General features: G+C 36.6%; 1 protein-coding gene across 3 annotated transcripts in view; it reads right to left on the bottom strand.

Moving 5' to 3' along the window:
- Positions 1-18,163, bottom strand: part of LOC127434240 (dipeptidyl aminopeptidase-like protein 6) — a 506,360-nt gene that overhangs the window by 65,901 nt on the left and 422,296 nt on the right. For all 3 annotated transcript variants that reach the window (XM_051686825.1, XM_051686826.1, XM_051686824.1), the window contains 3 exons: positions 17,263-17,315; positions 13,724-13,805; positions 5,620-5,740 (listed from right to left, as the gene is read on the bottom strand). In XM_051686825.1, the coding sequence (XP_051542785.1) occupies positions 5,620-5,740; positions 13,724-13,805; positions 17,263-17,315 (256 nt within the window). The remainder of the gene's footprint in view (positions 1-5,619; positions 5,741-13,723; positions 13,806-17,262; positions 17,316-18,163) is intronic.

The raw sequence follows: 18,163 nt of genomic DNA on the forward strand, positions 1-18,163 counted from the left end.
CACACTTCAGCCATTTTTAAATTATTGTTATTATTATATTGCAATATACAATAGTCATACACAATAGTAATATATTTTGGTAATAATTTGGCACACGGCATTGCTATATGGTCTTAAACCTTTATTTTGGTGGAAACCTGAAGGAAGTGTATGTGTGTTGTTGTTTCTGATGACAACAGCTGTGTGCTCCTCCTTCCATACATGGTGAAATGCTCTCATCTCCTCCTCGATCCACACAACCCCGGTGCCAAGGGGTTACTTTAGATTTGTTTACACACTTGTAATGGCCAAACATATTTGGAATTAGACAAATGTGCAACTAAAGTAAATCTGAAATGCTCATATAATGCAGTCTGTGCACATTAGTGATGCACAGAAAACAAACCAAACTCAAAATACAGCTGTTCAGTGTATAAAACATAATCAGAGCACGAGATGGAATTCATTTAATGTATCGAGCACAGAACCGCTCTGAGACCACTGAAACACACCATCAGTATCCAACGCCGCACACACGAGACAAACGATACTCAGAAACACCTGTGGCTACGTATTTAAGAATGCTCAACAGTGGAACGGTGATTAGTCAATGGCGAACTTCTGAAGAGCGTGATTGGTCAGTTGAGGTGAAAATGGACTTCGAAAGAGCTTGTGATTTGGTCTGTCATCTGTAGACACAGACTATAATGAAAATGAACAACAAGTCACAACTTTAACTGACTCTAATTTCTGCTTGCTAACTCACTAATACCGTAGATGGTTATGCTTAAATAACCGTGATAGGCAGAAACAGTGATTGTTGTTAAAATACGATTAATCGTGCAGCCCTAGCAAACAGCATTGCAAAGTTGTGTGGTTGTACTCAACTCTCCACCTGTGGTTATTAGAGGTTAAATAGTGAGCTACGTTGTTGTGTGGGAAATCCACCCCAGATGCATTGACACCAGAGGTGGTTGGAAAGATCAGACTGCTTTCCATCTCGAATGCATCTTGGAGGGTATTTACACTTGGTCTTTTTGTGACTGGATAGCTATCCGATCAGTCAAAATGCTTGACGTGACCAAGTGTTAATACCCCCGTTGGCCCCCATTGGTCTCAAATGCCACCCTCAGCCCTTGTGGTCCAACTTCATCCACATTTTGGTGGTGTAATGCTACATAGACTGTCAGGTATTAGTCCACTCTGAAGTCCAAACCAGAACAGGCTTGTCAAAAGGGCACATCAATGGGGAATAGTAGCTGCAAAGGGCACGCTTGTGAGCACCCTGCTGTCTCGTGGACTTCACAGACATGTGCAGACAAATGCAACAAGACCACATCAACTTGTTTTACTGGGCCTTACTGTGATTGAGTTCATTTCTTCAGTAAACCAGACGTCTGCAATAGCAAAAGCTACTTCTGGTTCACTGATTATCCAGTGGTAATTAAACCTCAGCATTGATTATGCAGACTGATTGAGGTAATTAATATCCTCGAGGCAAGAGATGAACTACTCTGAGAAACCACACTCACAACAATGTACCAGTCTACACTGCTGATCTGCAAATTATAGAGAAGAGAGTTTGTAGGGGTGAGGTTGATTTGTGTACTTCTCAAAATAACTTTCAACCACTTTCCAGTCCCCATAAGGAAATTAACATTGTGTATCTTTCCACTTGAATGCAACTGCACACAGCTGGACGAATTAAACTGCTCTTGTAATGATGCAAATTTATTGTTTAAGCCCTTTTCGTTGGCATGGCTAATCTGAATTAACATACATTAACCTTTCTCGAAGCACATCAGGGACCGTGAGGCAGGAAGTCCAAATCCAGAAGGGTCCAGCAGGCCTAAACCCCATCCTCAATGAATGCACAGCCACCTGTTCTCCTCAACGCATAGAAAAGACTTAGGATTTGTATTCAACAGCATCAGACTGCATCATTAATCATTCATTAGTAGATCCGCTGGTGAATGGAACGTACAGCATTTCAAGAGCTGTAAAGCATTCACATAAACACTGACAGACTGCAAAACCCAGAACTGAAGAAGTCAAGGTCAGTTCATATGTGTAGGGCACATGTAAACATGGACCAACAGATTAGATCAAAACAGAACAAGTCGACTTTCTAAAGGTGTGTTCACACTGGAGGTCTGCAAGCCACTGTACTCTCGGTTGCTAGTAGACATTCCTACTTGACTGCTGTATCCAGCTGTATCAGCTGGTAGATCACATGATCTCCACCACCTGCACTCCAATTGGTAGTCGAAGTATTGCATCACTGTGCATGTACCAGTGTTACTCATTTTCATTAACGAAAACTTAACGGAAAACTTAATGAAAACATTTTCATTAAAGCTGACATGTGTAACTTCTGAGTGTTAAAATACTTAAACAATTCCTCTGTTTGTTTTGAGCGATCTGTCCAGCCCGACACAAAATTGACTCAACCAACTATCTGTTTGTTCGATCAACAGCTGATACGGAGCGTAATCGGAAAACTGTTTGGAAACAATGTTTAATTTTGCACTTCTATTCAGTGGCTTTAACTGATTCAAATATAAAAACTAAAACATTTGGAAAAACTACACACTCAAACTACACACAATCTACAATACATTTTCATTACTCCAAAACTAACCTTGAATTAGTGTTAGTTTTGATAAGCAGTATATTATAAAATTTGACACCTAAAATTCACTCACTAGATAGTGATTACACTAGATGACTGAGAAATGTAATAGTATTTAACATATTAAAATTATACAAATTAACACATTTACTTTAGCAGCCCTAAAATAAAATATAAAAACTTTAAAATATAAAATAAACAAATTAAATTAACATAAAAATGACTAAACTGAAACTAAAAATGAAGCTAAAATAAAGCTAACAGCCATAGAGTAAAAACTAATGAAAACGAAACAAAACTGGAATGACGAATTGAAAAAAATAAATAAAAACCAGTTTTAATCTCGACAACACAATTACTGATGAAAATGTACGTTGATAAAGGGTTTTTTGATTTTGTTAATAATAACAAGATGAGATGAAAAAAAATGTATTTAAAACATACTGCTGATGAAAATATGATTAGAAAAAAATATTGAAAGATATTAATGCACTATTCATTTATGTATTTTTTTTTTTTTTTAAGAATTTTGTTTTTAAATAATTAATTGAAATAATCTAGTAATAGTATGTTGTTGATTTCCCAGCAGAACACCTGTACAATGAACTTTACTAATGGGTTAATTACCACACTTGCATCCTGTATGTGTGATATTAATCACTATATCCACATAAACATTATAATACAACTTACAGACAATGAAGCCTATGGATAGGGGGACTTGAATTAAGTTACACACCACTTATAAAATGAAGCTCATTCTTCAGTATAATTATTATAAGCTATTATTTCAGGAGCTCAGGTTTTAAGGAGTTTTCTCATGCTGGTTAATCTTACATCTTAAACATATTAATCTTTAATATGTTTGATACATGTTTAAATAATTGTAATTACTTATACATTATTCAAGTCTGGTTTTGACACTTTGTCAGTGTGAATGGCCCACAAGCCTTACTCATTTGACTTGCAAGATGTATCTTAACCAAAAAGAAAGAGATATGAAATGTCACTTTCATCTATTTTCTAAACCATGGCACACATTTGTTTTGGAATTTAGATCAACACATCACATCCACTGAAGGATAATTTAATAAAATAAAGCAATAAGCCACTCAAGGCTGCGTGTTACAGTGATTTGAACACAGTTAAATAGTGTTGTAGGCAGTGTTGGGTGTAATGTGCTACAAAGTAATGTGTTACTGTAATTAAATGGCTTTTTCCTTGAAAAAGTGAAGAAAGGGATTACTCTTCAATTTTTTAGTCATTTATTTACAGTTACTTATGATGTACTTGCATTACATACTGTATAGACTTTCAACAATTCTATATATTTGTTTTCTGATCCAACACCGGCCTTTTAAATGCATTGGTGAAATAAGATACAAGTGGTTGTTTTACTAAACTGAAATATCTCCATTACTATGAGTTTATGACAAATGCAGATCTGAAGCACAAGTACTTTTCATGGCAACATAGATATACATTTTTGAGAAATCGTAGGGGCTGTTCACACCAAACATGTTTTTGCGCACAACAGTTTCAATTGATTTTTTGATGTAATCACACGTTAAATGGACATCTTTGACTGCTGCAGTGCGTCTCATGCAGGACCGATGGATTTTAGACACCATGTCAAGTTAAAAATAACTTCAGTATTTTAAAATGCACCTCGGGACACCTGCGTTCTGTTTCATTTGTTGGTGTCACTAAGATTCAATGTTCTGAAGAAGTTCAGGTGTCAAAGAGGACTTCATGTGACTGTTGCACCTTTACACATGATCCCAGATTGTAAAGTTTCATTCTAAATAAAGTTTCAGCGTGTGGTAAACAGTAAGCCAATATTTTTTCCCTTCTGCTCTGGTCTGCTGAGGGGCCGCTGTGCCTTGTTAAAACCGTGTACTGTTATTATACTGTCACGATGACCGAAATACAGCCTTTTGCAACAAATGCACTTGCTTGAAAAATAAATTACTGTATAAAGAGAGTGATCGATTTTGAGTTACAGATTTTATTAACCATTTAGGAACAGTTTAAGAACAGTTCAAGAATAATTTATTTGATGTTATAGGATTTATTTGAAAGAATGAAAAGAATAATTTGATGTTGATACTTATGTCCATCTGGTCAAAGTTGATATGGGTTTTAGAAAAGTAATCAGTAATGAGTAATTTAATTACTTTTCAGACACAGTAATTAATACTGTAATTTACTTACAATGTAGAAGATGTAATTAGTAATTTATTACTTTTTTGGAGTAACTTACCTAACACTGGTTGTATGGGACGGCCAAAGTGTCAAAAAGTAATTTCATTAGCCTAACTGTAGGCTGTTAACAGTATATTAATACATTCTATTAATATAGAACTGAATTAACATGCGGTCACTGGTGTGCATATATCAGCTATTTTACACATTTTATATTTCAGATTTTGTGATAAGATTAAAATCAAGCTGCTCTGAGACTCCATGTCCTGCAAAATCCATTTGAAAAAATGATCAAATGCAAACACTGTATTGTATATGGAGCGATATTATACTGAAATAAATCAAACACAAACAGAAGCAGAGAGATACAGAAATCATGATTTAACACATTCATCCCTATCAATAAATAATAAGAGTCAATTTCGAGACCTTCAGCACCTCATAAGCCCATGGCAAGGGTCAGCATCAGTAATATGAACCCAGATTAAAGTTTAAATGGGAGACTCACATCACACTTGGCTGAAATCCACAAATACAGAGTCCTGTCAATGTCAGTGGTGCATTCTGGGAGATGCTATTGATTCTTCTTTCTGTCTGTGATTCTTTGAAAATGCCTGATATCTCGATCGCCATCAAGATCTGCCTCTACTACATAAGCAACTTATTACATGTAGATTACACATGGTTCAATCAGCTTCTGTGCATGCTAGCTATCGGTTTATTGAATGTACATTAGAGGCTGAGTTCATGTTATCTCTTGCTTTTGCAGAATAAAGACATTTTAAGGTAAGCTCTTTTCATACCTTCATAAAGCCAGTCGCTCAGGCCGTTGAATATCACGCCCTCCTTTCCGGTTGAAACCAGGCGGATGGATCTGTTCTCCACAGTGGCTCGATAGTAGATGTTATTCTCAAATATAAAAATCTGAAAAATGGACAAAAAGCCAAACAATGCAATCAAAATCTGATGAATGTACCAGCAAGATAAAAAGATTTACAGGGTGCTTAAAAGAACTTTATTATTATTATTTTCACTTACGTATAATGTCAGCAGTTTCATCGTAATTTAGTTTATCATGACAATTTTTCACCCTCTGTCTGACCCTTAGAAATAAAGGAACAGTTCTCCCAAAAATGAAATTCTGTTATCATTTACTCACACTCATGTTGTTCCAAACCCATATGACTTCCTTCCTTCTGTGGAACACAAGATGAGGAATTTTTATGAATATTCCAGTCTGTCTTTGTCAATATAATGGGAATTTTCACTCACTTTAAAGCTTAAAAAAAAAAAAAGAAAAAAAAAAGAAAAGACCCAAAAGTATCATCTGGGATAAATTGCGCTGTTTTAAAAAAATGAAAAATTTGTTTCTCATCAAAACCTATCGTATGCTTTCAGAAGACTAGGACTATGTTGAATGAGTTATATGGACTACTTTTATGTTAATTTTGGGTCCTTTTTTAAGCTTTAAAATGTGTCCCTATCCACTGCCTTTGTATTAACCTCGTGAGACCCCGTGTCCACATGCATGGACATTACATTTTGGCTTCGCTATAGGCTATGCTTCATTTATTTATTTTTTAAACCAACTGATCTCAGTTCAGTAGACTCTAGGATGCCATTAAAGGGTTAAACTTTCAGCGCACCAAGTCGTGTGACAAAACAATATGGTGCCAATCTCAGCCGAGATTGTCTTTCTGAGAAATGGCAACAAAACTACATCTGGTAAGAAACAAGCTTAAGTTTTCACATTAAAACCTGTTTGAGTCAAAAGAGTAGAGTCACTAGTTTCATCTGATATGCTATTTTAAAAATTGCATCGATTTATTGCGAAATGACACGCTGTTAAACACAATGTCCACATACTTGGACAATAGGACTAACTTTCCATAAAAATCCTACATTCACTGTGCATTATCACATTGAGGATCAATGGACAAATCCAAAAGCTGGAAAATGTTCCTTTCAGAGGCTTTATACGGAGTTAGGATGAAAATAAGGTGCATTTTAAAAAGTGAGTTCTGAATGACCGTTATCACCTTTCAGCACTCTGAAGCTCTCACAGTGGAGGGTTACTGTCTTCAAAATGAATAGGGCATTGTCACAGTCTGTCTCCCTCATTCTCTTCAAGGACTCTTATTTTGAAGTTTTCCCCTGGACTTCATTTCCCATAGGCACTGCCCTCATCACTTCCATCTGTTTCTTATTATCTTCACCTGTATTCCATTCCCTCATTAGTTCTTTCTGTATAAATATCCTCAAGTTTTGCCCAGTCCTTGAAGTGTTATGTTGAGTTAAGCTTTGATGTTAAGATTTAGTATTTGTTCCACTCCAGCGATTACTATTGTTGAGCCTTTTGTTTGTTTCCACTCCAGCATTTGTTCTACTCCAATGATTGCTATTAAAGGATTTGAAAGTTAATCTACTACTGCATCTCCTGTCTTCCTCTTCCACTCCTAGACACCCAACGTTACAGGCATAGGGATGATCACTTCTAAAAGAAAAGCGGGAGCCGGATGCGGATGCAAGGGAAGTGGCTGGAGTTTCTTCATTTCACTGCAGGCATTTTTCGGTGGTTTCTTGGGATGTAAAGCATGAGCAAGTGCTCTTTATTCTTTATGATTAGTGCATGGTCAGGTCTAAGGAGGGGCTAGGGGGGCATTGCCAAAAACAGCTCAAGATTTAGCAAAGCTTTACGCCTTACAATTATATCTATATTAAGGGTTTTCTGGTTTTTAGGAATATTGGTATTTATCCAGATTTCTGTTTATCTCAGCATGTCATTGACGTGTTACACGGTATTCCTCATGATATGACCCTTTTAATAAATATCATAGAATCTGACCATGAATAAATGACAGAACCTCATAATACTGAGAGACCTCATACTTAGATTCTAAGGCCTCTTTTCATTTGTAACTCACAAGTCTTCAAAGTGTCTTTTTTTTTTTTTTCTTTGAGTGAATGTCAGTATCAAAGACAGGACTGTATCTAAGAGGAACCTGGTGGCTCTGTTTTTAAAATGACCTCCACAGCCTTGTCTCTAAAATAACCTCTGCACTCAGAAATAAAATGAAACACAGCACAACTGCTCAAGATCACTAAACAAAGTTCCTGGGGAAGATGACAGGTCATTTTCATTTTTAAAAGGAAAACCTTCCAGAGGAGAACCCTCCTAGATCAAACCAAAAACAAAGTCTTTAATGTTTCAAATTTTAGGGCAGCATCTAGAATTGGCTATGATGATTTATTCAGTGTTTTAAGTAGGGCTGGGTATTGATACAGATTTCCCGAGTCGATTCCAAAAGATTCCATGCAAAAGATGAAAAAAGTTGCTTTCAGAGGCTTTACATATGGAGTTAGGATGAAAATAAGATGCATTTTGAACCGTTCTGAAACCAGTGCAGACAGACAGCACACTGGAGGTTAAGTCATTCAATAAATAGGGAGCAAGAGTGCATCCTATATCTTTCTATGCAGCTGGTGCTGGCATTACTTTGCATAAGAATGATTTATTCAGCTTTATAGAAAATCAAGAGCATGAATGACCAACACTCCTGGACACAAATTATTTGATGAAAAAAATCTGACTTTCTTTAGCTTGGTATTACTTAAAACTTATTCCTGCTGTCCACATACACCAATCAGCCACGATATTAAAACCACCTGCCTAATATTGTGTAGTTCCCCCTCGTGCCACCAAAACAGCACCAACCCGCATCTCAGAACAGCATTCAGAGATTATATTCTTCTCACCACAATTGTACAGAGTGGTTATCTGAGTTACCGTAGACTTTGTCAGTTCAAACTAGTCTGGCCATTCTCTGTTGACCTCTCTCATCAAGGCATTTCCGTCCACAGAACTGCTGCTCACTGGAGCATAGCCAGAATAGCCAGACTAATTCAAACTGACAAAGTCTTTGGTAACTCAGATAACCGCTCTGTACAATTGTGGTGAGGAAAATATCATCTCAGAATGCTATTCTGAGATGTGGGTTGGCACTGTTTTGGCGGCACGAGGGGGAACTACACAATATTAGGCAGGTGGTTTTAATGTTGTGGCTGATCGGTGTATGTGGACAGCAGTTTTTAGGAAAACTATTTGCTCTAGGTTTTTTTTTTTTATTGCTTGTTTATTAGGTCATACTATTTACAAATCAAAAAGGGAAATGGAAAATGCACACAGCAGTCATTCGGGGGTCTCAGGAGGTTAAGAAAACCGGCATTTACACTAGAGGCACTACAACAATTGTGAGTTTTATTCACTTTCACTCAAATCATGACTTGGCTGATTATGTCTTTATAAATACTTATTTTTCTCTCTATTACACAGACCCTGCTATTTTATGATATCCACACACTTTTACTCAAACTGAAAAATGATCCATTTTAATGTTTGTATTACAGACCCACCTACATATATACATTTATTACCGTATGAATATCATGTGCGGTAGCTCACCTGACAGTATGTTGGACTTAGAGTCGGAGGACCAGATCAAGTCCATCCATGGACTCAAGCTGACACATGACACAACAAAGTCACAGAAGCGGCACAATATGTTTGCTTCAGAAATTGTGCTTTTTAGGTTTAAGCCTTGATAATGGTAAGGATGTCTTTTTTAAAGGTTTCATTTATATTTTAAAACACTAATGGTTTGGTTTAGGGGTTGATTTGGTAAGTATGTCTTTTTAACATCTCATTTATAAAACACCAATGGTTTGGTTTAGGGGTTCATTTAGTAAGGATGTCTCATTAAATTAAATGTCTCATTTATATTTTAAAACACTATTGGTTAGGTTCAGGCAAAAGTTTAATGTTTTTAAAAAATTATAATCTAAAATTCACCTTTAAACTGCGTCTGAAAACGACACCATTTTTCTTGATTTTGGCACCCCCAGCTGGATATTTCACTGGAAAACTACAGCCAAACGTGTTATAAAGTACGTACATTTTGAAATGCAAAAATGTTGTCATGTTCATGTAAATTTTATAAGACCAGGCTGAATAGAACACCTCAAACAAAACAGCTTCCAAAATACTTCAGGAAACTGATCCTAGAAGCTGATTTTCTTTAGGATTAATGTAGGTTTTCACTTCATTAAATTTATTATGAAAAGAGAAGCTGGATAGCAAGAAAATGTCATTCTCATTAGTGTGTGTGAATGTTTTTAAGCCAACTACTGGCTGTTAAAGAAGCTTAAAACCTGTACATTTTTTTAATGTTACGACATCATTCATTCTGTTTATGAATATCTATACTGTTGCAGTCTCATTCCTGTAAATCAATAGAAACCCCTTGCAGTTGTATTTCATCATGAAGTTCTTCATGCTGGGTTTGTGTATGTGTTTTTCTGGGAGTTTGTGTGCTGCAGTGAACGTGAGTGGTGTCAATAACACATCAGAAACAGTATTGACAGCGGACTGGCTCAGCAGAAGCATTGATTCGTAATCTCTTTCAAATGCACCACAGCCACTCCAGACAGCACTGGATGACACAAACTGATTTATACAGGCATGATTTAGCCTAAAGAACCACATCAAACAAAGCAAACTTAAAGGGGACATATCATGGAAAACACAATTGTGTTTTTAATCTCACATTTGCTTTTCTGACACTATCAGTTAGGTGTAGGGTTTAGGATAGGGAGGTTTTGTTGATTTAAAACTTGATAGAGCATTAACCTTAAAAACCTCATCTGTTTGGGAGAACGTTTAACTCGCTTTTAGCACCACACTGTGGACATTTCACCTCGGACATGCCGCAATATGTGTAATAAACCATGTAATATCAGTTGGCGAAAATGTCGCCAGTCACATAATTTTCATGAGATCAGACCGACACTTAAAGGTATGGCAGCAAAGAAAAAAAAAAGTTTAATTCCAAGAGTCAGAGAGAGGGTGGAAAATGGTGATTTGAAAAGCTAATTTATGATTGTAGTTAACTTTCTTTAAACTTTACTGAAATAATAAGGACAAAATATTTTCAGTTTCAATAGACTTTAATGACCTACCTTGACAGCTAGAAACACAAAATGCTTTTAAATGTTGTTTTCAAGACACTAAAGTGGAGCTTTGCATTAATGTGTGCATCTCAAGGTAATGTTAAATATAATCACAGGGACGCAGTCTGGAGATTATAAAAGCAATGCGATTCTATGATTCAGTGCGATTCTATGATTCAATGCGATTCTATGATTCAGTGCGATTCTATGATTCTATGACTCTAAATTCTATGTTTTAGAAAGCATTTTCTAAAACATTTTCATTTCCACTATGAACTTTTAGTACTGAATGGTTGAATGAGCAATGAAATGCAATTTGAGAAACGGTTTTCAGTTATTTACTATAAAACACCACATGAATCACAGAATACTGAATAAATACATAACTGAATAAACTGTCAAAATATTCTCCCACCAGGTCAAGTGTAAAGAAAAACAGAAAACGAGAAAGATGCAGAGCACACGATTACATGATGAACTGAATCATTCTAATTTAAGTTGACATTAAAACTTTATGTTTACCATTCAGCTGGTTCCCGCCTCCTCCTTGCCCATCCTTTATACTGTTACAGTATAAAGGATGGGCAAGGGGGCGGGGGGAACTGGCTGAACAGTAAACAAAGTTTTAATGTCAAACTTAACTTAAAGCAAACATAAACGAACACAGACACATATGCAACACGGCCACGTGAATCTCTCTTTCTCTCTCGAACCGACGTCTCCGGCTGCCCTTTATCTCACTCTCCTGACAGTAGTCATGAAACAGACTCCCTACCCTCCAAATCTGATCAAGTGGTCACAGGAGATGAATTTAAGCGACCAGGTGTAAACAGTGATGTGTCTCACCTGAACACCTGCAATCGGATCACCTGAGATGCATCTTAATACCAGGTGGAAACGGGATCATTGTAAAAATGTTTAATCTACTAAAATGTACACAGCTTTCTGCATAGCATCTCATTTTGTGTTCTCTGTTAGAAATAAAGTCATACAGATTTGGAACAAGTAAACGATAACAGAATTGCAATTTCTGAGTTAATATGGTATATTTAGTCCATTTTGATAATTGAATTAACATGTATGCAATATTCAATGATCTAAAAATGATAATGTATAAACGCATGAATCGAGATGCATGCATCAAGAGGAATAGGGAGTATTGGGGTGAATCGGGATGCACGCTTCAAGAGGAATAGGGAGTATTGGGGTGAATCGGAGATGCAAGCTTCAAGAGGAATAGGGAGTACTGGGGTGAATCGGGATGCACGCTTCAAGAGGAATAGGGAGTATTGGGGTGAATCGGGATGCACGCTTCAAGAGGAATAGGGAGTATTGGGGTGAATCGGGATGCACGCTTCAAGAGGAATAGGGAGTATTGGGGTGAATCGGGATGCAAGCTTCAAGAGGAATAGGGAGTACTGGGGTGAATCGGGATGCACGCTTCAAGAGGAATAGGGAGTATTGGGGTGAATCGGGATGCACGCTTCAAGAGGAATAGGGAGTATTGGGGTGAATCGGGATGCACGCTTCAAGAGGAATAGGGAGTATTGGGGTGAATCGGGATGCACGCTTCAAGAGGAATAGGGAGTATTGGGGTGAATCGGGATGCAAGCTTCAAGAGGAATAGGGAGTACTGGGGTGAATCGGGATGCACGCTTCAAGAGGAATAGGGAGTATTGGGGTGAATCGGGATGCACGCTTCAAGAGGAATAGGGAGTATTGGGGTGAATCGGGATGCACGCTTCAAGAGGAATAGGGAGTATTGGGGTGAATCGGGATGCAAGCTTCAAGAGGAATAGGGAGTACTGGGGTGAATTGGGATGCACGCGTCAAGAGGAATAGGGAGTATTGGGGTGAATCGGGATGCACGCTTCAAGAGGAATAGGGAGTATTGGGGTGAATCGGGATGCACGCTTCAAGAGGAATAGGGAGTATTGGGGTGAATCGAGATGCAAGAGGAAGTCTCAAGGATAAAAAAAAAAAAACACCACCTGTGGCAGCATGCACACACTTCTCCATCTCACAGGGATGTGTTGTGTGTGACCAATAAACTGAAATAAGGGAAATCATTTAATATACTAATCAAATTAATGCAGAAAGTAATGATTGATAGTTAATATAAAATATGTAACCATATAAAGTGATTACAGTGTGTTTTATGCATATAAAATAAAATAGTTATGCTTTTGCTACCACTGAAGTAAGTTAAGCCAGGATGGCCTGTTAGGAGTGATGACTTAAATAATCAAGGCATAAGATTTCATTGGATGATATTATTGGATGATATCATGGGTTAATTGGACAAAGAGGCCACCCTCAAAGAGAACAGAAACTGTATAAAAAGGCATGTTCAAAAATGTAAATTCAGATGCTCCATGGAGCACCTCAGCTTTTTTACTCTGTAATAAAAGTCTATTTTTGGAATCAGAACTTTGCGCCTCTGAGAAATCTTTGACTCGACTGAGCTCCGATGGCTGTTTTGGGGAATCTGCTATGACATTAACTATTAAGAAAACTATTTAAGAAAATAAGACTGTTAACAGAACAATTACTCCATGTTTGGAGCTACATCTAGGAGACTTGGCTAGCCTAAACGACTAGCTAGCCTAAATATTTAATATCACACACACACAGTGTCCCTGAGATGAGCTGAGCTGGAGAGCACTCCTGCAGATGTGATGTCATAAATTGGGTTGGAGTTTTTTTTGGAGAAACAGTGTGTGTCTGTGTGTGCTAAAAACCACAGAGATTATTTCCAGGAAGAGAGTGAAAGGGAAATATGAGGAGAAGGAGTTAGATGGAGAGTCATGTGATTCATGTGTTCTCTGTGGAAGTTTTGGCCCCTTTAAAGAGATTTCTAGTGGTTGAAGTAGCTGCATATGATGGTAAATGTTGCATTACCAGCTGCTGGCCTTGTGGCCCCCATCCTGCAAACTGCAGATGAGCATTTCGCACTTCTGGAGGGTTCAGGATCCATGTTTCCCTGAAAGAAAAAAAAAAAAAAGTGAGCAAAGACATTCACACACCCAACAGACAGTAGGAATAGGCAAACTACATACTGTCAAAATTACTACTTAATGGGTTTTCTGGGGAAAACAACAACAACCAAAACAGTCAGTCTTCAGCAAGTCCTGTATAATTAGGCTGATTTCAGGTCATGTCTATGGGAGACTAGAGTGCTACTGAAAAAAAAAAAAGAAAAAACCTCAATTTATAAATTCAAAAATACAAATGCAAATAAATAAATCACCTTTCAAATTGACACATAAATAATCATATTCAAAAACATGTTTACATGTTGCCTCTGAATCTTCATGTTCATGGTTGAGTCTTTAAATTCGTTTCCTATAAAGCACCGTCGGTGGTTGTTGGTTGTTTGACTAGGCGACTAGTTGACTACATTTTACGAAATTAATTTTTTTGGGCAGTCAAAGTTACCTCATTAGTTTACTATATTAGTTAAATCTGTTTCATTTTTAATGTAGTAAACACATTTACTGTCAACAGAAACTTCCTTCACCAACTTAAAGCTGCATTAAGTAACTTTGTGCTCTCTAGCGACATCTGTGGTTGAAATTACAATTGCAAGCAATTTGCAGAAGAACACTTTATATCAGTCGTGTTCTGGCACTGCTTTTCTGGTGGATAAATCTCCCAATTTGAGCCACCTTGACATCGCCTGTGTGATCATGACTGGTGCCGGGGTTATAACGTGCTTTCATGTTGATATTATGTTATACAATTAAACATTTGAAACAGAAATATTACTTGCTTTGATGAAGATAAACAACACTCTTATTTACATATTTGAATGAATTATACACTTAAATCACATTTCTGACACTACACTCAAAGCACTTTTACATAGAGAACAGGGGACTCTCCTTAATCACCACCAGTATATCTTAATATGATTATTCAGGTGTTTTATCTACTATTAAAATTTGAATTGTAGCAATTTTCAATTTAAGAGGTTCAACTCGTGAAATGGCTGATATGAGTTTAATAGAAGACTTTATTAATTTTTTCCTATATTGTCCAGCCTCAGTTACTACAATAGTACATCTATGCAATGCACACAATGACACTGTAAACTAAAACATTAAACGAAAATTCAAATATGATGGGGATTAAATATATTTTATTAAACTTTAAAATAATATGCTTAAATGTGCAATGTAACAATTACAAGAAGTGAAATTCAGAAGTCACACATATTAAACATGTCACAGTAATTTAACCGGTCAACACAGATAAATCGCGATTGGTTAACAAACGAGTAATGTTTGATTCATAAAAGCATGACAAGCAATATAAGCTTCAACAACCCTTCCAGAAAACATATCCAAGCATTATAGCAAGTAAACACCCATCCATCTAGACTGCAGCGATGCTGTCCTGAACTGTGAGTGTGACTGAACTGAGCTGAACAGCGTAGTTAGTTTCTCCAGCTGGAACACGTGACACCCGGAACTTCTTTCCAGTGTTTACGGACATGACGTAATGACGCAAGGATGAACGACATAACACCTCAAAATACAAATAATTTTTATAGTCTTAACATAGTGAATCGGGGTAAAGTAAGGACATTTGTTTGAACACTGACTGTTTATGTACTCAATCAATAATGGCAATTTGTTCATTTTTAACCAAAAAATCTTACATAGTGGAGCTTTAATGAAGTGGAACAGACTTCTAAAATTGCATGATGACTGCCCCCTGCTGACGCGGCTCGAAAATACTCAACATTACATGTATTTCAAGCTTGAATTGCACCGATAGTAGGAAAATACGTACTTTTATTATGGAATCTATGTACAGGTCAGGAGGCATGAACACTTTATTTTTTATTAATCACACTGAATTAACACATTTAATCAACAGCCCTACAAATTATTTAATTTAGCAAACAGCATGTCTTTATTATACCACTCTTATTATATTCATTTATTACTTGTCCATGGGGTCTGATATCCCTGGACTAGTTGACCATCCTGTCCCACCACTAACACACAGATATGTAATCAGTGAAACATTCATGTCTTAAAAGGACTAACACACTATGCTTCCTGTATGTAGTGCAGTGGACCATGTGCCAAACAGTGTTGGGTAAGTTACTTTCAAAAAGTAATCCACTACTGATTACTTCTCTAAAATTGCAATCAGATTACTTTACTGATTACTTCATGGAAAATTAATCAGATTTCTAGTTACTTTACTTGAAGTTACTTTCTAGAAACGTGACACTAATAGCTCTTTTAAAACAATTACAGCAACATAACAGACAGCAACTTGGCTAAAGAGATCCAAACTTAATTTTCTTATCTCAAATATGCTGTAGTAGTATCTTCTGGTGTGTGTGTGTGGGTGTCCCCGCTATCTACAACCTTCTTAGCTATGTGTGGCATACATGTATGTGTACAGTAAGCTTGTTTACTTGTGTCTGTGTTGGTGTGAAAGACAGAAAAAGAATACTAATGAACTGAAAACATTTCTGAAAACCCATTTGCAGACAGCTTTGATAGTAAAACCATTGTATACTTGAATGCTTGCTGTTTCTTTTCGGTGTGCATATAAAGGTTTGCTCATGCATGTGTATGTGTGCATGTACAGTATGTCTGTTTGCTGCATACATAGTAACACAGCTCACTCATCTGCCGTCGCTTCGATAGTGTCCTCTATGCCATGTTGGTTTGTTAGAGCGCATGCTCATTAGCTGACACAGCAACACACATAAAAGTACTAACATAGGAACGTAATACATTTTAAAATGCATTCTACTTAATTAATATGATTGTTTTAGCAATAAATGTGTAATCCAAGTAACAATTTATAACTGTGATCAGATTACTTAATTTTAAAAGTAACATATTACATTACTGTTACCGCTGAATTTAATTAGATTACAGTAACACATTACTTTGTAAAGTATTACACCCAACACTGGTGACAACAGATATTGATTTCATTACGTGTACAACACAGCGCAACACAACTGCACAGTGAATAAAGCACCGTGAGGGAATTCCTGTGGCAGGAAATCTAACAGTGATAGTGTATCCCCATCCGCTGTTAAATCCGGCCGGGGCAACGGCTCAGTGCTGTGTCAGCATCTGCTCAGTTTCACACAGCTCATAAATATAGATGCTTTTTTCTGCTGTCAATTACGGATGTTCTCTTCAATGCAGGCCCAAAAATTACAGGTGACACAAGCTGTACTTCTCTGTACTAATCACAGAACAGATGGGGCGGTTAAAAGTGTGGTGGGACAACCACAGGATAGTAGTATAGAAAGATGACATCCTCTGAATGGATTTAACACATAACACGAACTTAACTGAAAAATGCTGCATCCATTTTTTTTTCTCAGTTTGTTTTATAATGACAAATGGACTTTGTAAATGAATCTGAATTTTACATCGGTGAACTCAGCAACTTACGGAGTTTGCAGACTGCAAATGATGTAGTCCGCAGTGAACGAGTGCTCGTAAACCTGAGAGATTGAACAAGAGAAAGAGGAATAGAGATAGAAAGACAGAAATGACAGAGAGAAAAAGCACATTTTGAGATAAAAATGTTTATTGACATTAACAGCGATAAGCCACAAAAGGCCATGTGTTACAGTGACTTTACCAGAGTTTAGTTAAGGCATGTACCTAGCAGACTGATTTTACTGTGGTAAAATCACGGTAGCAAACAGTCTTCACAGGCTTTTTGTAAAGTGGTGGCAATTGCAACATGTTAAAATATTCAATAAAAAAGTACATTTTTATTAATAATTGCAATAAAAAAAATAAAAAAATCTTCCACCATGTAATATAGTTCATTAGACCTGAAACAAACCTTACACAAGTATATAAATGCAAACAGTTCTGGCAACACAAGTTCGAATACACACGTTGATGTGTTCCAAAACGGATGACATGATCTTTTACTCCAAAATGGCTTTGGCTTCATAAATAAATTAGCTGGCTGGTAACTTAATTAGAAACTGCAATATTATATAGTGTAACTGGTGGAATATTTACTACAGAGGTTTATGTAGGATGTCTATATAAAATGTTTTTCCCCTCCAAGAAACACAATGTCTTTTCATAGTTTTGTGATGGGTGGCATTTACAAGAAACACAATGAGCTGTGCAGTGCTGTGCAACAGCTAAACAAATAACAAAAATGTATTTAAAAAAAAATGTAATGCAAAAAACATGGCCCTTAAGAAATATTTATGCTTTAAAAATATAAATTATATAGTAATTTATGTGAAGTATAGATTAATTTTGTATACATTATAGTGTTCCCTCACAAATGTTTTTGTTCCCTCACAATAAGTTTTGGGTTCTC

Source organism: Myxocyprinus asiaticus, chromosome 44 (assembly GCF_019703515.2).
Source record: "Myxocyprinus asiaticus isolate MX2 ecotype Aquarium Trade chromosome 44, UBuf_Myxa_2, whole genome shotgun sequence".
NCBI classification, from domain to species: Eukaryota; Metazoa; Chordata; class Actinopteri; order Cypriniformes; family Catostomidae; genus Myxocyprinus; species Myxocyprinus asiaticus.